The following is a 24,585-nucleotide window of genomic DNA, read 5'->3' as shown; positions in this document are numbered from 1 at the left end:
GCACTACAAGGCTCAGAAGGGAAGGAGCGACAATGGGTTTATGGAGAGTGAAATTTGCTGAAATGTTTTTTGGGGGGCATGTCATATTTAGGAAGCCCCTATGGTGCCAGAACAGCAAAAAAAAAAAAAAAAAAAAACAACACATGGCATACTATTTTGGAAACTACACCCCTCAAGGCACGTATAATGGGGTACAGCAAGCCTGAACACCCCACACGTGTTTGACGACTTTTCGTTAAATTTAGATGTGTAAATTAAATGATTTTTTTTTAACTAATATGCAGTTTTTTTCACCAAATTTACCATTTTTTCAAGAGGTAATAGGAGAAAATGCCCCCCCAAATTTTTAACACCATTTCTTCTGAATATGGAAATACCCCATGTTTGGACATAAAGTGCTCTTCGGGAGCACTACAGGGCTCAGAAGAGAAGGAGACACATTTGGCTTTTGGAAAGCAAATTTTGCTGAAATGGTTTTTCGGGGGGGGCATGTCGCATTTAGGAAGCCCCTATGGTGCCAGGGCAGCAAAAAATAAAAATAAAAAAACACACAGGGTACACTATTTGGGAAACAACACCCCTCAAGGAACCTAACATGGGGTACAGTGAGCCTTTACACCCCATATGTGTTTGACAAAGTTTTGCATAAGTTGGAGATGAAAATGAAAAAAAAAATATATATTTTCACAATGGGTAATAGGAGAAAAAGGCCCCCAAAATTTGTATCACCATTTCTTTTGAGTATGGAAATACCCCATATGTGGATGGAAAGTGCTCTGCGGGCACACTACAGGGCTCAGAAGAGGAGCGCCATTGGTCTTTTGAAGAGAGAATTTGGTTGAAATGAAAGTCGGGGCCATGTGCGTTTACAAAGCCCCCGTGCTACCAGAACAGTGGACCCCCCCCCCACAATGTGACCCTATTTCGGAAAATACACCCCTCACGGAATGTAACAATGTGGGCAGTGAGCCTTTACACACCATTGGCATTTGACAGACATCTGGAACAGTGGGCTGTGCAAATGAAAAATTTATTTTTTCATTTTCATGGACCACTGTTCAAGCCCACCAAAATTTGTTAGGCAATTTCTCCCGAGAACGGAAATACCCCATATGTGGCACTAAACTGTTGCCTTGAAATACGACAGGGTTCCGAAGTGAGAGAGCGCCATGCACATTTGAGCCCTGAATTAGGGATTTGCATAGGGACGGACCGGGATGCAAGCATTACACTTGCCTCCGATACCAAAAATACCTTATGGCAGTGTTCCCCAAACAGGGTGCATCCAGCTGTTGCAAACCTCCCAGCAAGCCTGGACAGTCAATGGCTGTCTGGCAATACTGGGAGTTGTTGTTTTGCAACAGCTGGAGGCTCCGTTTTGGAAACAGTGCCGTACGAGACGTATTTAATTGTGATGGGGGGGGGTAACTGTGCAGGGGTATATGTAGTGTTTTACTTTTTATTTTGTGTAGTGTGGTGTAGTGTTTTTAGGGTACATTCACATGGGCGAGGGTTCATAGCAAGTTTCCAGCTGGGAGTTTGAGCTGCGGCTGAAAATTTTATGCATCTCAAACTAGCAGCGAGAAACTCACTGTAAACCCACCGCCCGTGTGAATGTATCCTGCAAATTCACATATTGGGGGGGCATCAAACCTCCAGCTGTTGCAAAACTACAACTCCCAGCATGCCCTTTGGCTGTCTGTGCATGCTGGGAGTTGCAGTTATGGAACAGCTGGAGGCACGCTGGTTTCAAAACACTGAGAGTTTGTTACTAAACTCAGTGTTTCGCAACCAGTGTGCCTCCAGCTGTTGCGAAACTACAACTCCCAGCATGTACGGTCTATCAGTGCATGCTAGGAGTTGTAATTTGCAACCAGTGTGCCTCCAACTGTTGCAAATTACCACTCCCAGCATGCACTGATAGACTGTTATGTAACCAACTCTGTGTTTCGCAACCAGTGTGCCTTCAGCTGTTGCAAAACTGCAACTCTCAGTATGCACTGACAGCCAAAGGGCATGCTAGGACTTGAGTGAAAACTGAGTCATGCAACAGTTGTGGACACACTACTATAACTCCCAGCATGCCCTTTGGCTGTCCGTGCATGCTCCCCCTCATTGCTGTCGCTGGTCCTGGGGCCCAGATCCCGCCACAGACACCGGGGGTGCCGGTGTCCACTCCCGGTACCCGCTCTCACCCTACAGAATAGGAGCAGAGTGGGTGCCGTTAGTGACACCCCCAGCAGGAGTCCTGATTCGTTGGCCGGTAATGGCCGACGAATCGGGACGATCGTGAGGTAGCACCAGTGCCACCTCACTCTTGCTGGTAAAGGGTAATAAGTGCCGTCTCGGACGGGACCTATCACCCTTTTTTTTCTGCATTGACCCGGAATTGCGGCAAATTGCCGATCTGAATTGAATGTAAAATTGCAGCAATCGCCGACATTCGGGGGTTTGCACAAGGTGCCTGCTGAATGATTTCAGCAGGCATCCCGTTCTGTTCACCGCCTGGTTACCGGCGGTGAACGGAAACGTCCAGGGAGTACAGGTATGCCCTGGGTCCTTAAGTCCCAGGAAGCCAGGGCGGACCTGTACACCCTGTGTCCTGCATGGGTTAAAGGGGTTATATCCAGGATTAGAAAAACATATCTGCTTTCTTCCAAATATTGTGCCACACCTGTCCTCAGGTTGTGTGGTGTATTACAACATGGCTCCATTCACTTCCATGAAACCTAGCTGCAATAGCACACACAAACTGAAGACAAGAGTGGCACTGTTTTTGGAAGAAAATATACTACTTTGGGCTTAAGGTTCAATTAGATATTTTCATTGTTACATTATAACATAACTTTTTTCATCAGTGTAGCTGTATGTAGTTTCACTTTATAAATCCAGAATTATCTTATATTTATGTATTTTGGTGGTGCTCATGGTGGGAATCTGTCAGAGATTGGTTAAGTGGGTATTTCATGTGTAGGGACCAGATATCAGGAAGCAGAAATCATTGGGGACCTAGGCAATGTCAGAACAGTGGAGTAGATTGTCGTACATGCCACTGTTTGATCATTTTTATTTAACTTTTGTTGGCGGCAAGGCAACCAAAATCATACATTTTGACATAGTCGGCATTCACCAGATGGGATAAATAACATCATTCATAATATGGGTTGTCACAAACACAGTCATACCAATTATTAGGTATTTTTTTTTTTTTTTTACTTTTCCATTTTTTATTAATCAAAAGCTTTATAGGGAATTTATTTTTGTCCCTTAGGGATCGTGTGATCGCTAGTATAGTACAACCGTACTGCTATGTACTATCCACTGGAAGTACATCACTGACAATTAGCCTGTGAGACCAAGCCTGTGGTGGAAAGGCAAAAAAAATGTTTTTAGACATTATCGATGGTGTACAAGTAGAAAGCACTAATCCAATTTATTTTCAAGTTTTTTTCAGTAGTGAGTGGATAGAAACATCTACAAACAGAATCCCCATTGTGAATACTTTTAGAGATTTACAAGGCTCAGTACAAGTAAGATCTGAAAATTGACTTAATGGGCCATGCACCTCTATGAGCACGAATAGGCCGGAATGGGTTGTTAGCTTGTGGATGTAAACAATCAAGGTTAATATACACTTCCAACAAGCAGGCAGAGCTCCTGATAATGGTAAGAAAGTGAAGCACAAAGTTTATCAAACAGATATACAATTCTTCACTATAAAACATTACGTTTCATTTCTATACAACTGTAAACCCTGATTTTCAGGTATAAAGGATATAATTGACAAAACGGCAACAAACTGCTGTACACTATTGTCAAGAGAAAGCTGGAGACATTTATTTTTTTATTTATTTTGTGTCAAACTTACTGTATATAGCAATATGTCAAGTAATATGCCAAATAAATTGGGCTCAGATAGATAAGGATCAGATAGATATGCTTGTCTCCTCTCCTGAGCTCTCCTCCACTGTGCATTCATGTACAGACATGACCCAGGGGAAGAGAAAACATGCCCCCTATTTGATGTGCAGTGTGACCTATCATCTCAGAAGGGAGGGGAAGTACTGCTCACACAGCAGGTAGGACAAAAGACGGGGTTTGTTAACAGACTTCTTGCTGGAAGTAAGATAGAATCTCACACAATAAAGCAGAGGTATATTAGTAAATGCTTTAGTTACATAGCTTATGAAGTTGAAAAAAATCCAAAAGTCCATCAAGTTAAACCTATAACCCTACTGTGTTGATCCAGAGGAAGGCAAAACCCCTTATGAGGCTGATGCCAATTGCCCCATACCAGGGGGGGAAATTCCTTCCTGAATTTTTAGAGTAAATTCCTGGATCAATGTTCTATCATTATAAATCTAATATCCATAACCCGAATCATTATATTTGTTCAGAAAAACATCCAGGACCCCCTTGAACTTGTTTATTGAGTAAGACAATCCAACATCACGTGACAGAGAATTTTAAAATCGCACTGCTCTTTGTGAAACGTTCTTTCCTCTAGACATAGAGGATGCCCCCTTGTCATGGTTACAGACCCAGGTATAAATAGATTACTAGAAAGATCTCTGTACTGTCCATTCATATATTTCTACTTTGTGATCAAATCTTCCCTAAGACTTCTTTTCTCCAAACTAAATAACCCCAAGCTCGATAACCTGTCTTGGTACCATAATACTTCCATACCATTAATTATCTTTATCACCCTCCTCTGCACCCTCTCCAGTTCAGCCATGTTCTTCTTATATACATATATATACAGGTGCCCAAAAATTTACACAATACTCCATATGTGGTCTGACTAGTGATTTATATAGAGCAAAACGATGTCCTTGTCACAAGCCTCTAAGCTCACTAAAGTTGAGCTTATAGTCCACCATTACTCCCAAGTCCTTTTCAGTGTTAATTTTACCTAATGTTGCACATAATTGTACATAATGGGGGAGATGTATCAAAACCTGTGCAAAGAAAAAGTGGAGCAGTTGCCCATAGAAGCCAATCAGATCGCTTCTTTTATATTTAATCCTCTTCTCATGTTCTGAAAAATCTCCCTTTGTTTTTATGACCCAAGCACATAACCTTACATTTATCCATATTAAACTTAATTTGTCATTTCACTGCCCAAGCCTCCACCTTCCCCAGATCCCTTTGTATTATTGTGTTCTCCTCAGGGCCGGATTGCCCATTGGGTACACTGGCCAAATGCCTGGTGGACTGGCCGTCCCCAGGACCGTCTGCCTGCCCTGAACACTCAGGAGCCATAGAATGCGGCTGCTGGTTGCTGCTTTAAGATCCACGGCTGCTACTTTAAGAGTCTTGCGGCCATGCCCATGAAAGGCTGATGGCTTTAGTAGTGTTTGGTGTGCCATGCAGGTGTGGTGTCCCAGCACAAGTGGCTGTCTCGTGGTTGAGGACTGCCTCAGGCAGCCTGGCCTTATAAAGCATTTGGCCCACCGGAGCTCCTCTATAATATAAATGATGTGTACAGTGTAATATAAAATAATATATTTTTCTTTAAATTAAATTTTGTTACTGTTCCATGTATGTACATTAATGTGTTACTGTGCCTTTAAACCTGTGAGCAGCAAATCTCATGTGACCATGTGAGCCAATGAGACCCCAAAAGCTCCCTCTCTGAGTTGTGCCCTCAGGTGTGCAGAGTCGTGTGCCCTAAGTTGAGGCCTACTTCAGTTTACTACTGGTCATCCTACAAGTGTCACTCACGGGAGAACTATATGTACCTGCAAAATCAGTTACAGTGCCTTGGAAGGACCTTAGCTACCAGAACCTCAAATTCTACAATTCCTTCCGGTGAAAAGCACCACGTCTCAGAACGGCAACAAAGCTCTCTTACACTAAGGCCGCTGTTTGTGTTACACCAAATTGGGCTTCACAAGCCCAGTAAAAGCAGTTAACTGTAAACTTATGTCAGTGTGCTTATTGGCTCATGGTGTCTGGCCCATGAAGACTGCTTCTCACCTTCGGACCGGCATCATGAACAGGATATGGGTGTGTGCCTACAAGACTCCCTAGTCTGAAATGTGTCATAAGAAACCGCACAGAGCGTGCAACATTTTATGCGCCAGAAAATTGTACGGGACTTTACTTCATGTTGACCGGCGTTTAAATAGAGAGGGAGCACTTTATACATGGCCATAAATCTTGTGAAGATTGCTGAAGATTGCCACAGATTGTGTATTTCAAGGTTTCAAGAATGTGCAAGCAGCGCAACAAATTCATGCTGCACCACAGATTCCAGTCTGCCCCAGCAGGGGTTAACTCAGCAAGCACAAAGCATGTGAAAAACTCCCGCCAGACGAAACACCCCGCCACTGGGTGCGGGAACCAAGTTGCTGTGCCGAAGCCTAAGTGGAACTAAAAGGACTACCCCCTTGTTGCACAGGGGATGGTTGAAGAGGCTGTATGCATGAGAACTTCCGGCTAGCGGCCATTTTGGGGGAGCGTGCTATAAAGCCAGCAGCAGGACTCCGCCCTTCAGTGACCTCGTGTGACCGCAGTGAAGAAAATGATAGTGGACAGCACCTCGAGTGAGTGTATTAAGATAGCGGCCGCCACATCATCAAAGCTTGACATGGACATCGCTGAGCTGGCACAACTATTTGCGGAATTACAGGTGCTCCCGTCCCTGGAAGCTGAACTCACTTCTGACAAGTAAGCGGCAGAGCCCGGTAAGCGACCTAAGTCACCCCCACTGCCCGTGTAGATGTTTGGTGACGAACCTGCAGTCATCTGGGCCCTGCATAAGTTCCTGATTTCCCTGCCAACCACCATGCCGAGAGAAAAGCTACGTTCTCTAGCTACTGCGCCATGGCCCCCTTGCCTGCAGATTTGTACGGAAAAGCAGGCGCCAACCGTATCCACTGCAGCCCCAGCAGCAGGAGCTGCATCAATCCAGGTGATGGTCACTGTGAGCCCCCACATTTCTGACTTATAATTGTCAAGGGTCTCCTGGATCCAGAGCATCAGAGGCTCCTCATCCACCATGAGGGCTCATTTTTGCACCATGATCTGTATTTTTTTTGATAGCACATTTGCATATATAAACCTTTTGATACAATTTTTATAAATTTTTTTGGGAATAAAATGTTATAAAAAAAGCTGCAATTTTGGCCTTTTTAAAAAAAATGTTAACGTTCATACCGTTCACCGTACGGGATAATTAACATTATATTTTAATAGTTAGGATATTTCTGCACGCGGCGATACCTTTATTAAACATTAAAGACATTAAAGAAAATGTTTTACACTTTTTGGGGGTAAAATAGGGAACAACGGATAATTAAAATTTTTATTTGGGGAGGGGATTTTTAAATTTTTTTTTACTTCTATTTTTTACTCTTTTTTACTTTTATTTTTACACTTTAATAGTCCCCATAGGGGACTATTTATAGAAATAATTTGATTCCTAATACTGTTCAGTGCTATGCATAGGGCATAGCACTGATCAGTGTTATTGGCGATCTTCTGCTCTGGTCTGCTTCATCTCAGACCAGAGCAGAAGACGCCGGGAGATGGACAGAGGCAGGTGAGGGGACCTCTGTCAATCATTACAGATGACCGGATCGCCGCGGCAGCGCTGTGGGTGATTCGATCATGCATTTTTCTGACCACACTCCCGCAAATGCCATGATCTGTATTGATCATGGCATCTGAGGGGTAAATGGCAGACATCCGTGCGATCGCGGATGTCTGCCATTACCGGCAGGTCCCTAGCTGCTATCAGCAGCAGGGAACTGCTAGGCACGACCCGAGCATCGCTCCAATGCTCGCGATGATGTACAGGACGTAAATGTACGTCTTGGTGCGTTAAGTACCACCTCACTAGGACGTACATTTACTGCCTGCGTCGTTAAGGGGTTAATACCACTGTCGTAGTAATGCTTAAAGCCAGACAGTTAGTAAAAATGTTTTTCAGGATGTTTTCTTCTCTTTGTTTCATGGTGTACATTTTAAGTGTCTCCTGAAGCACATGAGGGCCCCAAAATTCAAGGTGTCACCTTGGTAGTTAAAATTGCTGTGGATGGAGGTGTCTCCATGTTGTCTTTGTTTGTCCCAGGGTGTGGCCACGGAGGAGGACTTGGAGTCTCACTGCGGGGTGATAGCCTACGGCAGCGCCGGCCCGCCATTAGAGTTCCCTTGGAGTTGTACTGCTGCAGCCCATGGTGTACAGCAAAGTCTTGTTATATGTTTGTTTGTCTTGTGCATTTGTCAGTTTGAACGCAGTTACAAAGCAATTAAAGGGGTACTCCGGTGCTTAGACATCTTATCCCCTATCCAAAGGATAGGGGAAAAGATGCCTGATCGAGGGAGTCCCGCCGCTAGGGAACCCCGTGATCTTGCACGCGGCACCCGTTTGTAATCAGTCCCCGGAGTGTGTTCACTTTGGGATTGATAACCGGCGACTACAGGGTGGGCAGCGTGTGACGTCATGCCCCCGCCTCCGTGTGATGTCACGCTCCGCCCCTCAATGCAAGCCTACACGGGGGCGGGGGCGTGACGTCACACGCCGCCCGCCCTGTAGTCGCCGGTAATCAGTCCCGGAGAGAGCACGCTCCGGGGACTGATAACAAATGGGGTGCCGCGTGCAAGATCACGGGGGTCCCCAGCGGCGGGACTCCCTCGATCCGGCATCTTATCCCCTATCTTTTGCATAGGGGATAAGTTGGCTAAGCACCGGAGTACCCCTTTAAACCATACCACAATTACCACCAATACCTAGGAACAAAGGAACAAAAGCATTTGGTTTTCAACATGGGCACCAACTGTACCAATGTAAGGATGAGACTCTAATTTGCACTTTCTCCTACCACCAGACTGCCCTTCACCACCCCTCAACCAGCGGGACTGGGCACCGAGGGCAACTGTGTTTTAGAGGAGGAGTTTGTGGTGTCCCAGCACAAGTGGCTGTCCCATGGTGGAAGACTGCCTCTGGCAGCCTGGCCTTATAAAGCGCTGGGCCCACTGGAGGTCCTTTATTATATAAATGATGTGTACAGTATAATATAAAATTATATATTTTTCTTTAAATTAAATTTTGTTACTGTTCCATGTATGTACATTAATGCGTTACTGTGCCTTTAAACCTGTGAACAGCAAACCCCACGTGACCATGTGAGCCAATGACACCCCAAAAGCTCCCTCTGTATAAAGAGGTACAGGGGAGGAGTTAGTTAGTTCAATCTAGAGTCTAATTCAAGCTAGTTCACCTAGTGTGTGCTCCTGAGCAACAGCCAAGCTCAGGTGTGCTGAGTTGTGTGCCCTGTCGTGTGTCCTAATTTGAGGCCTACTTCAGTTTACTCCTGGTCATCCTACAAGTGTCACTCGCGGGAGAACTATATGTACCTGCAGAATCCGTTACAGTGCCTTGGAAGGACCCTAGCTACCAGAGCCTTAAATTCTACAATTCTGTACGGTGAAAAGCACCACAAGTCTCAGAAAGGCGACAAGGCTCGCAAAGGGTACGCTGCACTCTCACACTAAGGCCAGCTGTTTGTGTTATGCCACCTTCACAAGCTCAGTAAAAGCAGTTAACTGCAACCTTACATTGGTGTGTTTATTGGCTCATCGTATCTGGCCCAAGAAGGCTGCTTCTCACCTTCGGACCATGGTTTGGACATATGGTGCCCTGGCTTCACGAAGTGATCAAGGTATTTACTACTAACACCCAGTGGCTGCCACACAGGCACGTCTCTTTAAAGGAGTTGTCCCACAAAGCAAAGTTGCTAAAATCAGACATGTACAACATACATTTATGTAAAAGAGGCCAAATGTGATGTTTAAGTAAAGTAACTTACATCTCCCATTGATCCCATCTCATCACTTCCAGGTCTCCTCTCTGAACTGCGACCCTACTGTTGCCACAAACCTCCTGTTTCCCACAACCCTCCTTGCTTACATGTGCAGTGGAGACCAACTGGCATTAACTTCAGAAGACAATACTTAAACTGAGCATGTGTGACCAATCTCAGTGGGTTGTAACAAAGGGCAACAGTTATCAAAACAAAGCAGGCACATGGGGTATTAGTACGCTTATTTATTTTAAACAGGACATTTTCAAAAATGTTTGTAGATTTGAAATATGTTTCATTTCACATAATGCATCAGTTAAGTCCTATTTTTTTTGTGGGAAAACTCCTTGTGCAACATTTTCTTTAGGGCAGCCACATCAAGCCCGTCTGTGCCTAAGCAATGGCATCCTATAGTGAAGGTGTTACTGTTAGTGTGCAATTTCTTGTGTTTCCGACTCCATCTCTGCCTGATCCTCTGCAAGCGTACAACCCCCAGCAAGTTTCCTGCATGAATCCCATTCATCATCAATAGGCTTGTGCACAGAACTCGCAGGGTGTCATAACATTGCTTTGGCAACTGTACCATCCAACATTAGCGGCGTCTCTCCACGCCAAACTGAGCAGATTGGACACTTTTGTCATCCACATTTTTCTTACACTATTTTTCACAAACGGAAATGTAAAAAAATTACTCGGACAAGCCTCAGAAAGCTAAAAAAGAAAAGTAAAGTTTATGTGTATTAACCTCCCATCACTCACAAAGAGCATACAGTAACACCAGTGGAGGAAATCTGGGGGGAAACCATGGCTGCTGTATTGCCCTTCCTCTGTGCATACTAAAGGAGGTTAACTCTATAAGATGAATGTGTGTGTGTGTTTATTTGTGGAGGAAGGGTGGCTATGTCTTCATCGGTCTTATTTGTTGGCCCGGTACGTTGGTTCCACATCCTGGAAACAGTACTTGTTAGTTATGAAAACATAAGAAAAATATTATATTTATTATAGGAATGTACATAAACTTATCAAGCACAGAGAACTGCAACAAAGACCTATTTGAATGCTACACTTACCAGTTATGTTTATGAATCTGCTTCTCTGGGTCCTTTGGCTACTTTGAGTCTGTGTAGTAATGGTCCTTCCTCTATCTTACTGTACATGTACTTATCCCTTATAGCAGTGTTTCCCAACCAGTGTGTCTCCAGCTGTTGCAAAACTAAAACTCCCAGTATGTCCCGACACCAAAATCCAGAAAAATTGTCACAAAAATTTTATTTCAGCATTTTATTTATTAATTTTTTAAAATATTTTGCTTAAATCTCTAAGTTCTTACCCAGTTGCATTTTTTTTTTTTACTGTCTTTACAGTACCCCTCTGTGGGTCGGATTCAGAGCACCTGGCAAGTGTATTGTTGGTAAATAGTGAAGCATTACATCACTACTTACTGCAGCTGGTTGTACGGTATACGGGGGTGCTTTGCGTTGCACTATTGTATACTGTACTGGAGCATGGAATCCTGTCACTATTTCCAGGGCTAAGCTGTGCCTTTTCCTATACAGACATGGGTATAGCTCATGCTGAGCAGGAAGTATACATTGTACTTACCCAGCAAGGAACACACAGTAAAGCAGCAATCTGTATAGTTCGCTGGTTTATTTTAAGCCCTTGCTGAGCAGGACACTTTGTGCCAGTCCAGCAAGAAAAGAGTAAGCTAGTGCTGCTGAGCAGTACTAGTTAGGTGGTATATAGTATACAACCATTTATATAGATGGCTTTATATTGTATACAGTGAGCAGAGATGTCCACTTATCCACTTTGTTTCTGCTCCAGCCTCATCCTGTGTAGTGATGAGCGGCATAGGCCATATTCGAAATTGCGATATTTTGCGAATATATGGACGAATTCACACATTCGCTATGTTCATTCTCTATTCTTTCTTTTTTTTTTTCATGCAAAAATTCGTAATTAAATTAGCATAGTGTGCATGCGCGCTTATATCTTTCACCTAAAAGAAGGGAGGGATCAGTGTCCTCTGACTGGAAGTGCCGATATTCGCGAATATTTGCATATTCATGAATATTTGCATATTCACAAAATATATATAAATATAAATATATATATATATATATATATATATATAAAACAAAAAAATGTATATCACTATATTCTAAATATTCGCAAAATCACAAAGTGACGATATTTGCGATAAAAATTTGTATTTCGAATATTCGCGCTCAACACTAATCCTGTGTAGCCTTGCCTCTAGTGATAACGTCACTATAGCCAGGATTATACAGGAAGATGACAAACAGGAACAGGGATGATGTGTCAGTCTCTGTTTACATTGTGTGTTTTTTTTGTGTTTGAAAAAGGCAGACTGTAAACTGTAAGCAGATCCTTTATGCCAGTGTTTCCCAAACAGGGAGCCTTTAGCTGTTGCATAACTGCAACTTCCAGGATGCCTGGACAGCTTTTGGCTATGCATCACTACTTACAAAATCGCCAAAAAAGGTCATTGTTATACTAACATGCCATTTTTCTTGTCGTTTTTTTCCTTCCATAGATTACTTGGCAATAAATGGCATAGTCTCAGTATGCTGTGTTTTTGGGAAAAAGCCCTAACACAGGGAAAAATGCCAATCCTAAAAACACAAAGTGAGTTTGGTGTTTCATAATTCCCCATTGACACCCTGCCAACATTTGGTTGCAGTGTTTTTGCCGCAAAAAAAAAAAAAAAATGCAGTGCCGCCGTTGTTGCCTTTTGTTTTGAAACCTAGCCTAATAAAACTTGTGTTTCATGGTAAGCGTCCCCAGCCACCACCATACAAGAAATAATTTGAATAGAAGTGTTATTACTTCTATGAATGTAATAATTTTTTTCTTTTATTTTAGAGGAGAGGTTTGGGTCTCTTTGACACCACTTAATAAATTACATTCTTGTATTGTGTTGGATTGCATTGTATATATTATACTTTATTTTTGTTAAGTGTCACTTTAAATCACTTTATTGTCATTTTTATTCATTACAGCTCCAGGAAAAGTTGTTAATCTGACTGTCGAAGCCCTTAATTCATCAGCAGTGAATCTTACGTGGTTTTTACCTCGACAGCCTCATGGAAAGATTACCAACTTCAAGATAAGTGTTAAACATGCAAGGACTGGAGCAATAGTTAAAGATACCACTGTGAAAGTAGAAGACATTCTGAATGGAGCATTGCCAGAGTGTACTGTAAGTTCTGCTTCCTAGGTAAAACACAACATTTTAAATCTAACACAATCATTCTAACTGAAAGTGTCACTCCAGGCAAAAAAAAAAAAAAAAACAAGAATAAAAACAATTTTTGGAACTCTACTTGAGCATAGAAACCCCCCATCTCCCAAATCTGGAGGGAGGTAATATTGTAAGTGGATGTGATAATGTGAGGGCAGAGGAGGGAAGCATAGGGATGTTGCAAATGGGAGGGACCAAAAGGGTCAGAACCACTCAATGATATAGAATGCTACAAAATTGAGCTTCAGGCCCTCATTACGGGTATTGGAGTAGTGAATTCAGGAGACAGTGATCTAGGCAAGACTGTGGGCAGCAGGCTATGTGTGTGAGGGGGGCTCTTTACAGCCTGTGTAGGCTCCATTAAGTCATAATTACATTATTTATCCTGTACTGATCCTGAGTTATATCTTGAATGATACTCCAGAGCTGCACTCACTATTCTGCTTGTGCAGTCATTGTGTATATACATTATATTACTTATCCTGTACTCACCCTGAGTTACAACCTAATAAATGATTGTAGTGTTTCTGCTACAATTGAATAGCATCTCCTATCTGTACTGTATGGTGCAGGCTTTACCATGTAGACTCACACAGAGGATGCAGGTCTTGAGCAGGGGGCACACTGGTGGGATGCAGGGACAGCTCCAGGCTGTTGTTGTGGACTTGCCACTGCCCCCTTGACCTCTCCTCCAGACCACTGTCCCCATACCCTGTCCTCTAGATTCCTTTTCCCCAGAACCCTTTCTTCCAGACCCCTGTCCCCAGACTCCTCTCCTCCATATTCCTGTCACCAGACCCCTCTCCTCCATACTCCTGTCACCAGACCCCTCTCCTCTAGACCCCTGTCCCCCAGACCCCTCGCCTCCAGACCCTTGTGTCCCAAATCTGGCACCTTGCACCCAAACCACTGTCCTCCAGATCCCTCCTCTCCAGATCCCTGTGTCCAGATCACTGTTGCCCAGTCGGCTGTCAGTCCTCCAGACCCTTGTCCCTCAGATCACTAGTACCAAGACCTGTTCTCTAGGCCCCTCTCCTCCAGACCCCTTTGTCCAGATGCCTGTCCTCCAAACCCCTGTCCACCATACCCCTCTACTCCAAACCACTTTCCTACAGACTCTTCTTCTCCCCTCTCCTCCAGATCACTGTCACCCAGACTGCTGTCCTCCAGACCCCTGTCTTCAGACCCTGTTTTACAGACCACTGTCTTCTAGACCACTCTGCTCCACACCCCCTCCTTCAGGCCACTGCCCCCAGAACCCTATCCTCCAGACCCCTGTCCCCCAGATCGCTCTCCTACAGACACCTCTTCTCCAGGCTCCTCCCCTCAAGACCCGTGTCCCCCAGATTGCTGTCCCCCACACCCCTGTCCCAGAGGGAGGTTGCGATGCTGACGCCAGGTGCCACTCTGATGCACTAGGGGAGGGGAGTCAGCACAGGTAAGTGCCAGGCACTAAAATGACAGGCTGCCTCTAGTGCCTGATGCCTGGCTGTGCTTACTTCTCTTCCTCCCCTGTAAGTGTATGCCGCACACAGTGACCAAATATCCATTCTTCTGACTCCAAAGCTGTACCTAACAGGTTGTATTCAAGCATTTTTAGTAAAATGGACATGCACAAGACGTTCAGTAAAGTTTACTTGATGCTTCACAGACTACTAGTGTCCAGAAGTCTTATTCCTGCACTTTCTATATAGGAACAGTTAATTGGCAAAACCTGTAATATCACAGGAACATTGGATTAGTTACCACTCTGCCACATGACAAAAACATTAGGAACTACTACAACCATCATAACCCTCATCATCTCCTCAGAGGCTACTGTGAATCTGAGGGCGAAGGGTATATACTTTTACTTTTGGAGAAATTTCTGGCTTGGCTGATAATCCATGCTCATATTACAAGACTCTTTTAGGGTGCATTCACACGCCCGTCTGTCTCTGTTTTTTTTTTTTTTTTTTTTTTTCACCATTTAGGTTCCATTGTTACTGCTTGTAAATGGATTACAAACAGTTGTAAAATAATCCCATTGCTGTCAATAGGATTTTTACAATCCTTTCACAAACTGTTTGCACCCGTCTGCGCTCATTTCCGTTTATTTATGGAAGAAAAGACGGCGCATGCAGTATTTTTTCTCCCGTCAAAAAAACGGAAGAAAAAACAGCTACAGTAAATTTAACATTGAAGTCTATGGAAAATAGATGAACCTTTATTGTCATCTGTTTGCATCCATTTTTTCAATCCGTTTTTTGATCCATTTTTTACTTCTGAGCATGCTCAGAACAAAAAGATATATTTTTTTGATTATTAACTGAACAATAATGGATCCAAACAAATACAAATGGATAACATCCGTTTGCATCCGTTATTGTCCATTTTTTGTTAAGTCCGTTTTTATTTTTGACGGGAGAAGAACGGGACGGGTCTAGACGGCCATGTGAACGCAGCCTTAGAGGTTGACTGCTGACATTCAGAAAGGCTACCACCAGTAGGTGGCACTAGACAGCAAGTTCTTTTCCTTCTAGAGGAAAGCAGGAAGTACAAAGCCTTTATAACCTAAATGTAAGCAACACGGAAAGACCTTGTGATGGCTGATTGAAATATTTGACTATGGCATTTCTTCAAATAAGGAGTTTTCATATTTTATGTAAATAGTGCTCTATTTTGTATAAGAAGAAGTTCAATCCTGATCCTCACAGTTAACATTAAATAAAATTGATTTGTTGTAATTGATTCTCCACATTGTGAATCACTAAACTTACATATTAATCCTGCTACCTTTACCTGTTATTTTTAAGATCTGTCATCTTAAGATTTAATCAGATCCTAAGATTATAATCCTGTACTAAACTAGCCTTGATATCTGTTAAAGTGTACCTGCCACTTAAAAACTTTTGACATGTCTCAGTAACATGTCAAAAGTTTTTTTTTTTAACAGTTGGGTCTTACCTGAAAACAAGAGGGGGTACCGCATGCCATGCTTATCCACGCTTGTTCTTCTGGGAGGTGTCAGCACCGAGACCCTTACTGTCTCTGTGAGATGTCATAAGGTTTTTTTTAACAAGTACACTTTAGAAGATGGAGACAGTTTGTATTAAATTAAAACAACTTAACAGTCTGAAATCTACACATAATATTTCACAAACATTGCACAAAATATTACAAAAGGATTTGTACTGTTACTAAGATATTTAGTTTTTTTAATCATTTATACAATTTTTTTTTTCTGTATAGGTAAAAAGCGAATCCTATTTATGGAGCACAACTAGCCCTTCATCAACTCGTGGACAATCTACAACCACAGCTTCACTTACATTACAGACCATAACTTCTCAGACATTTAATGCCATCTGGAATGAACCTATTACATATATAGTGGGACAGCTTAGACCTTACACTACGTACTTGTTTGAGGTTTCAGCTGTTACCAATGAACCAGGCTACATTGACAGCACAATTGTAAGAACACCAGAATCCGGTGAGTAAATATTTGATTCTATCATTTACAGATGAAGGAACATTCTTTAATAATAACCAAACCAAAATCCAAAAAAGTAGACTCCTCCTCTGGTTTGGCTAATATGAGAGAGTTTTCCTGATTTTGGGAAGAATTCATTTACATAGCAAGTGCAGATAATATTGATAAGTTTGTAATGTATAAACTGTAAAGAGCTCCTGACTGCTGTGCCAATGTATCCACTTTTACATTATTGCTTGCACTGGGATTCCATAGCAACATCAGCAGATTTCTGTTAATAGGCATCACGACGTCCCTTTTAGGGCATATTGATGTTATTTGGTTATTTCCTACCTTATTCATCAAAAGGGGGAAACAAAGTTCCAAGCTTACCTATACGCTTCATTCATATGCTCTCCCATCTCCTGGTTGAACTTGAAGCACTTTAAGTCTTACTAAAACCATATTTTACTTGCAACTATGTATATAACTATGTGACTTCTCCTCATAACAACACCTCCACAAGAGGGGAGGTCACATGGCAGAATTTCCATCCAATGAAAAGTAAATTTGTTAATAAAACCATGGCAACCCAAGAGCGAGCATGAATTTAAGCAGTATTGTTATTACTTTAGAAATGAATTCAGTGAACTGTTCATTGCATTATCATTTTTTAACTGGAGGGAAATGTCTTTCTAATGTTCCTCAGTGTGCCATATTTTTTTTTATATTAAAAGTTTCAATCAAAAGTAGTACGGTACTGCACATATCTATAGCCCAATATCTAGCTGATAAAGCACACTACAGAAAGCTTTTTTGGCTTCAGAAGAACAAGTCCAAACACATGGAGGTGCCAGAAGCTTCTGCTATTTGCTTAGAATGTCTTAAAATTTTATTGCGAACAAATACTTCATCACTTACTCTTATCCTGCCAGGTCCAATGTTATCAGTTTCATTTCTAAGCAAGATGAGTTATAGGAATGCAAAGATTTACAGCTTTCACTGATCCTTTTCTTTAGAGAGAACTTCACCGTGTGTTTGGCTTCTGTTAAATTATGCTCTATAATTGTGTGTTAGGCTTATTTCCTGTATATTTTACTTAGTGTCCTTTTGTTTAGAGGAAAAAAAAAAAGGGAACAATGCGCAATCATGTGCCATTATCACCAATAGCAACGGTCGTAATGGTATAGAAATGGTGTGCTCATCTTTCGATGTTGTACTGTTAGCACCGTGGTTCGAAACCCATTCGATGTTAAAGTGTCCTTATCATTTAAAAAAGAAACAGAAACACCTCAAAAGTTTTGCTTGTCGCTGCACAACATGGACTTTATAGAGAGTCTATGGAAACTGTATTGTGCAGCCATGAGGAAGACCTGGAAAGAAGTGCTTAACCTCTCTTCTTCCGATTCCTTTTGGTGATCGGTTGGGGTCCAAATACCCATTCCCTGAGTCAGGGAAACTTTAAACGGAGTCTGCATGTAATTCCAAAAGGCTCCTTTGTTGCAAACAAATTATGGTACCAGGTAAAGCTACCTTGACAGGTCTCTCCTTATCTGTGTATACAAAGAGAGCTATCAAATAAGTTGAGCTGGGCAGGGAGAAGGGGCACCGGCTCCCAGACATTTTACCTAGGTTTTAAACTATGTTTTCTCTGAAATGCTTTGAAAGTGGTTTCAAATTGTAATGACCCAAAAATTTTTTATTGTAGGTTACAAATATTGTAATTTGAAGTCATTGTAACTTAAAGGACTTCTTTATAATACTTGACATGTATTTGTTGTTTCAGTTCCTGAAGACCCTCCTCAAAATCTTGTCAAGGGCAACATTACAGAAAGATCCTTCTCTGTAACTTGGGATGCTCCAACTATTGTGACAGGAAAATTTAGTTACAGAGTTGAATTGTACGGTCCCACTGGTAAGGTCTTCGATTAGAGTTGTGCTATTTGAGGCAGTTATTTTCTGGACCATTGTCTCTTCTGTCACTCATAAAATGAAATGTAATCAAACAGGTTGCAGGTAATATGTCATGACTTTAGGCACTTTCCAGCGTAGAACTGAACTGAATCTTGGCATAAACTCAAAGCTGGTTCAGATGGCACCAGGCTCAATATTTTTGGTGCAATATTCAGGCCACAGTCAGTTTATGTGTCTTTGTAAGATAGGGATAAGGCTGCAAGTAACATCAGGAAAAAACATCACAGTCTGTTACTCACATTACCTCTATGTAAAACCACCACTGATTTAGGGAAGTAATATGGTCAATTGTTCATGCTATCCCCCCCCCCCGCCATCCTATCATATATCTGCTCTCTGTCACATTTGGGGGATATCTTTTTTTCTCTACTAAAGGAGTTAGAGGATAAGCAGTTGATCGGGATGGTGACTTCTCAACATTAACTCAAATGTTTCCTGGCATCTGAATCATTGAGTGTTGCTTAATGCTTCCTAATAGGGCATAGGAAGTGTATTCTTCTTATATGGCAACTACTTAAAGCCATCCTATGAATTAACCATTTAATGAATGTCGATAAGCCTATGGCATTTGGAGGTCACTGCATAAAGAGCGGGCTCATGTGTTGATATTTTCCTATATGCATGGATGTCAACTGTATATAACAGCCGACACCTGTCTGCAACTGCCAACCGCAGACTGCATTCTGATCCCAGCAGTTCAACCTTCTTTATGCCATAATCAATAACAAACATGGAATGCAGAGAGTGAACCACTTCTGTCAGTGGTCTAATCGGCACCCCGCAATCCCAATCTGTACTTCCATACTATGGCAGTCAGAAGCCTTTTAAAGGGCTCCATGTCTGTCCTAGGGAATTCTTCTGTACTAGATCAAAAATTTTCCAGTTGCAGTAGTACAGTAGTATTGTAGTGAACTGTAAAAACAATGCAATAATTGATTATAAATGTGCCTATGGGGACTAACAAAGTGTAAAAAAAATTTTTTTTTTTAAATATAAACAAAGCCCCCATAATAAAAATTTTAATCCCCCCCCCTCTTCCTATTTTTCAAATTAAGAAGACTGAACTCCCCAAAAAATAAACATATTTAGTATTGCTGCATGTGCAAATGTCCAAAATATTAAAATATAATAATATGGATTTGACATGGGGGGGTGGGGGGTGGCTGGTGGGAACCTCATTTATGATCAATTTTTTTCATCACTCTAATTGTATTGATCTGCAGAATAAAGAAAACATATCAGTTTTACTGCAAAAGGAATGACACAAAAACTAAATACCTAAAAATTTGTGGAATTGCATTTTTTTTTTTTGCCCACACAATTTTTTTCTGTTTTTCAGTACATCGTATGTTAAAATGAAGGGTGTCTTTGAAAAGTGCAATTGGTCCCACAAAAAAAAACAAGCCATAATAACACTATGCATGTGGAAAAATAGTTATGACAAAAATGGCTAGTGGGTGAAGGGGTTAAAGTTGATTTACCACAGCATATATTGTGCAGTTATCTTCTCTGCATCTCTTTCTCATTGATGGTTTAGCAGTCTGTACTGAATATGTATTCTTGATAGAAATCAGCCCTTTATGCACTGACTTCCTAGTGAGTATTGGATGGGCTTGTGTTTATACTGGGCAGGAAGAATAGAGCAGCAGCCTGACCCATGGTATGTCTTAGGCTTCATTCACATCTCGTTTTGTACATACGGGCACCGGCAGGGGGAGGGGCAAACCGGGCGCTCCCATACCCCAGCCGGATCAGCCCGTGACTCCATTTACTTTAATGATCCGACCGGAGTCAAACGGTGACTCCGGTCAGCTCAGTTTTGACCCGTATGCGGTTTTGGACCGGACCTAAAACTGTAGTATACTACGGTTTGAGGTCCGGTCAGGAAACCGCACACGGGTCAAAAATGAGCCTACCGGAGTCACCGTTTGACTCTGTTCGGCTACGGGTGGCTCATTAAAGTAAATGTACTTACGGGCTGATCCGGCTGGGGTATGGGAGCGCCCGGTTTTTCCCCGGCGCCTGTATGTACAAAACGAGATTTGAATGCAGCCTTAGACTACCTAAACCTTACTGTAGACACTGTAACTAAACTGTAGACAAAGATCTAATAGAGCTAAAGAGAAACAAGATTTGAGTGAAATAAATAGCAGATAAACATAACATACACATTGTGACGTACATATTTTTTTAATTCCTGACTAAATAATGTTTCAGTTCAATGCTTATAAAATAAAGACATAAAGCATTCTTTTTTCTTACACAATGAATTCTTTTCTCCTCAGGTCGTATTCTGGATAACAGCACAAAAGATCTCAAGTTTACTTTTACTAACCTTACTCCTTTCACAACCTATGATGCATACATCAGTGGAGAAACAAGTGCAGGTGTTGGGCCCCGATCCAACATATCTGTTTCCACTCCACCAGGAGGTAACCGCATTTCTGCTACAGTATTTACATCTTGGCATAAATACAATATATAAATGTGAAAGAAGTGCCATGTATTGTAATAATTGATGCAGGAAATACCTTATCAAAGCAGAGAGAATGGTTAAATGTTTGTTCATATGGCAAATATTCAGACTTGTGCAAGACTTCAAGATAAGGAACAAAACAACAATAGCAACAAAAATGTTTCAAGATAACAGAGAAGAATGGACATTAAAGCTTTTAGTCTTCCTTTGCTCGCATGGCAGAATACATTTAAAGAGGGAAAAAATGTTTTCAAATAAAGTGGCGCCAGAAAGTTAAACAGATTTGAAAATTAAATATCAAGGTGCAGGGAGAGCACACACGGGGAACAATATCACCTAATGGCGTCTGCAGCAAGGTCAGTGGTGACCTCCGATACCAGTCTCCTGCGGGGTGCACGTACAAGATATGAAGTATCAACTAGAACAACAATAGGAGACGTAGGTGCACTCACCGCAAAGTTAAGACTGTCGCATCTCGGTGTCCGGTGTCGGGTAGCCGGGTCACTTTGCGGTGAGGGCACCTACGTCTCCTATTGTTGTTCTAGATTTGTAAATTACTTCTATTTAAAAATTTTAATCTTTCCAGTACTTATCAGCTGCTGTATGCTCCAGAGGAAGTTGTGAAGTTATATCCCCTCTAATCACAGTGCTCTCTGCTGACCTCTGTCTGTGTCAGGAACTGAGGTTTTCTATGGGGATTTGTTCCTGCTCTAGACAATTCCTGACACAGATAGAGGTGTCATCAGAAAGCACTGTAGTCAGACTGGAAAGAACTACACAACTTCCTCTGGAGCATACAGCAGCTGATAAATACTGGAAGGCTAAACATAATTTGAAGTAATTTGCAAATCTGTTTAACATTCTGGCACCAAATGATTTGAAAACATTTGTTTTCCACCGGAGTACCCTTTTAAGCTCATAGCCTGGGAATTACTCTGAGAATTACATGATCAAATGGATTCCCCGAAGTCCGATGCTGGAGGTCCCATGCAAGTGTATTGGACCTAAAGCATCAGACTTCTGGGAACCGTCTGATCACGTGAGTCTCTGAGCAATTCTCGGTCTATGAGATTGCCTGGTAAGTTTCAATGTATCCTGCCACTTGAGCTCTTTAAATTTAAAGGATTATTTAATTATACCCTATTAGATCATATGGATGTTTATACAAAGAAGACCATGGATCAAGATACCCCCATGTTAGGCTCTGTTTACAACATATTTTTCTTTTCTGCTGGACACATACGTCTCAAGAGCATAAAGACCCTTGTGATGTATCAGTGTAAGGAAACAGGTTTTTGTGAGTAAACCTGGGTCGTTTTTCGTCTGAAGCCAGGAAAAACAAAAAAACTTAGTGTTAAAGGACCCTTTAGTAGAGTGGGGAATCACTACAAAGTGTTTCTCTCTCTAAAGCAGTGTTTTCCAAACAGTGTGCCTCCAGCTGTTGCAAAACTACTCTTCCCAGCATGCTCAAATAGCCAAATTGAAGCTTGAAGCACACTGTATGAAAAACACTGCTTTAACCCCTTAAGGATGCCGGGCGTATCCATACGCCCCGTTTTAAAGTCCTTAAGGACGGAGGGCATATGGGTACACCTGTAGGAATTTCAGTCCCCGCCACTAGCCGGTCGGGGACCGGACCGGGATGCCAGCTGATATCCTTCGGCAGGCATCCCGGCAAATTGCCCAGGGGGGTCCTGAGACGCCCCCATGTCGGCGATCGTCAATTCAGACCGGCGATCTGCGGCGATTCCGGGTCATACGGGTCTCCGGTGACCGGGAAAATAAGGGGGATCGGGGGTGTCCAAGACACTCCCGGTCCCCCTGAAGGGATAGGAGTTAGATGTCAGGGGTGTTACCCCTCCTATCCCTGCTTTTGGTGGGTCAGAAGGGACCGACCAGTAGCAGATTGGGGGTGGGGGGGGGGGTTAAAGTTCAGTTCCACCGTTCTGCCCACCCACAGTAGTCCGGGCAGAAAGGGGGAACAGATGGTGACCGGCGCCGGAGGTCCACTTACCATCGGCGGCGGTGATCGGCAGGCGGCAATGACGAGCGGCTGGCTCCCTGGTGCGATGTGCTGCAGACTATGGAAGCCGGTGAGTTGCCTAGCAACATCTGGAGGGCTACAGTTTGGAGACCACTGTACAGTGGTCTCTAAACTGTAGCCCTCCAGATATTGCTAAACTACAACTCCCAGCATGCCCAGACAGCTGTTTTCTGTTTGGGCATGCTGGGATTTGTAGTTTTGCAACAACTGGAGGGCCACAGTTTGGAGATTACTGTGCAGTGGTCTCTAAACTGTGGCCCTTCAGATCTTGCAAAACTGCAACTCCCAGCATGCCCACACAGCAAACTGCTGTCTCACCATGCTGGGAGTTGTAGTTGCGTACCTCCAGCTGTTGTATAACTACATCTTCCAGCATGCCCTTCGGCGATCAGTACATGCTGGGAGTTGTAGTTTTGCAACAGCTGGAGGCAGACTTGTTGGAAAATACTGAGTTAGGTAACAGAACCAAACTGAAGGTTTTCCAACCAGTGTGCCTCCTGCTGCTGCAAAAGTACATCTCCCAGCATGATTGGTCTGTCAGTACATGCTAGGAGTTGTAGTTTTGAAACAGCTGGAGGTTTGCCCCCCCCCCCCCATGTGAATGTACAGGGTACATTCACACGGGCAAGTTTACAGTGAGCTTCCTGCTTAAAGTTTGAGCTGTGGCAAATTTTCCGCTGCAGCTCAAACTCCTAGTGGGAAACTCACCATAAGCCCCCGCCCATGTGAATGTACCCTAAAAACACTACACTACACTAACACATAATAAAGGGTAAAACACTACATATACACCCCCTTACACTGTCCCCCCTCCCCCCCCAATAAAAATGAAAACGTATCATACGGCAGTGTTTCCAAAACGGAGCCTCCAGCTGTTGCAAAACAGCAACTCCCAGCATTTCCAGAAAGCCAATGACTGTCCAGGCATGCTGGGAGTTTAGCAACAGCTGGAGGCACCCTGTTTGGGAATCATTGACGTAGAAAACCCCCATGTCCACCTCTATGCAACCCCTAATTTAGTTCTCAAATGCGCATGGCGCTCTCTCACTTCGGAGCCCTGTCGTATTTCAAGGAAACAGTTTAGGGCCACATATGGGGTATTTCCGTACTCGGGAGCAATTGCACCACAAATTTTGGGGGACTTTTTCTCCTTTTACCCCTTATGAAAAGGAAAAGTTGGGGTCTACACCGGCCTGTTAGTGTAAAAAAAAAAAAAAAAAAATTTACACTAACATGCTGCTGTTGCCCCATACTTTTTATTTTCACAAGAGGTAAAAGGAAAAAAAGACCCCCAAAATGTGTAATGCAATTTCTCCTGAGTACAGAAATACCCCATATGTGGATGTAAAATGCTCTGCGGGCGCACAACAAGGCTCAGGAGTTAGAGCGCACCATGTACATTTGAGGCCTAAATTGGTGATTTTCACTGGGGTGGCTGATTTTATAGCGGTTCTGACATAAACGCAAAAAAGAAATACCCACATGTGACCCCATTTTGGAAACTGCACCCCTCACGGAACGTAACAAGGGTTATAGTGAGCCTTGACTTTCCCATTC

General features: G+C 42.7%; 1 protein-coding gene and 1 long non-coding RNA gene across 6 annotated transcripts in view; one reads left to right on the top strand and one right to left on the bottom strand.

Annotated features, from left to right (window-relative positions):
• Positions 1–9,948, bottom strand: part of LOC130369328 (uncharacterized) — a 37,923-nt gene extending 27,975 nt beyond the window's left edge. The window contains exon 1 of the long non-coding RNA XR_008892720.1: positions 9,819–9,948. This is a non-coding gene — a long non-coding RNA (uncharacterized LOC130369328). The remainder of the gene's footprint in view (positions 1–9,818) is intronic.
• PTPRQ (protein tyrosine phosphatase receptor type Q) overlaps positions 1–24,585 on the top strand; it is a 447,893-nt gene that overhangs the window by 160,721 nt on the left and 262,587 nt on the right. For all 5 annotated transcript variants that reach the window (XM_056574450.1, XM_056574451.1, XM_056574448.1 and 2 more), the window contains exons 23-26: positions 12,839–13,038; positions 16,312–16,555; positions 18,321–18,449; positions 20,794–20,940. In XM_056574450.1, coding sequence (XP_056430425.1) covers positions 12,839–13,038; positions 16,312–16,555; positions 18,321–18,449; positions 20,794–20,940 — 720 coding nt within the window. The remainder of the gene's footprint in view (positions 1–12,838; positions 13,039–16,311; positions 16,556–18,320; positions 18,450–20,793; positions 20,941–24,585) is intronic.

The sequence above is a fragment of the Hyla sarda genome, chromosome 4 (assembly GCF_029499605.1).
Source record: "Hyla sarda isolate aHylSar1 chromosome 4, aHylSar1.hap1, whole genome shotgun sequence".
NCBI classification, from domain to species: Eukaryota; Metazoa; Chordata; class Amphibia; order Anura; family Hylidae; genus Hyla; species Hyla sarda.
The sequence above is the reverse complement of the archived record's forward strand: the minus strand, read 5'-3'. Positions and strand labels throughout refer to the sequence as shown.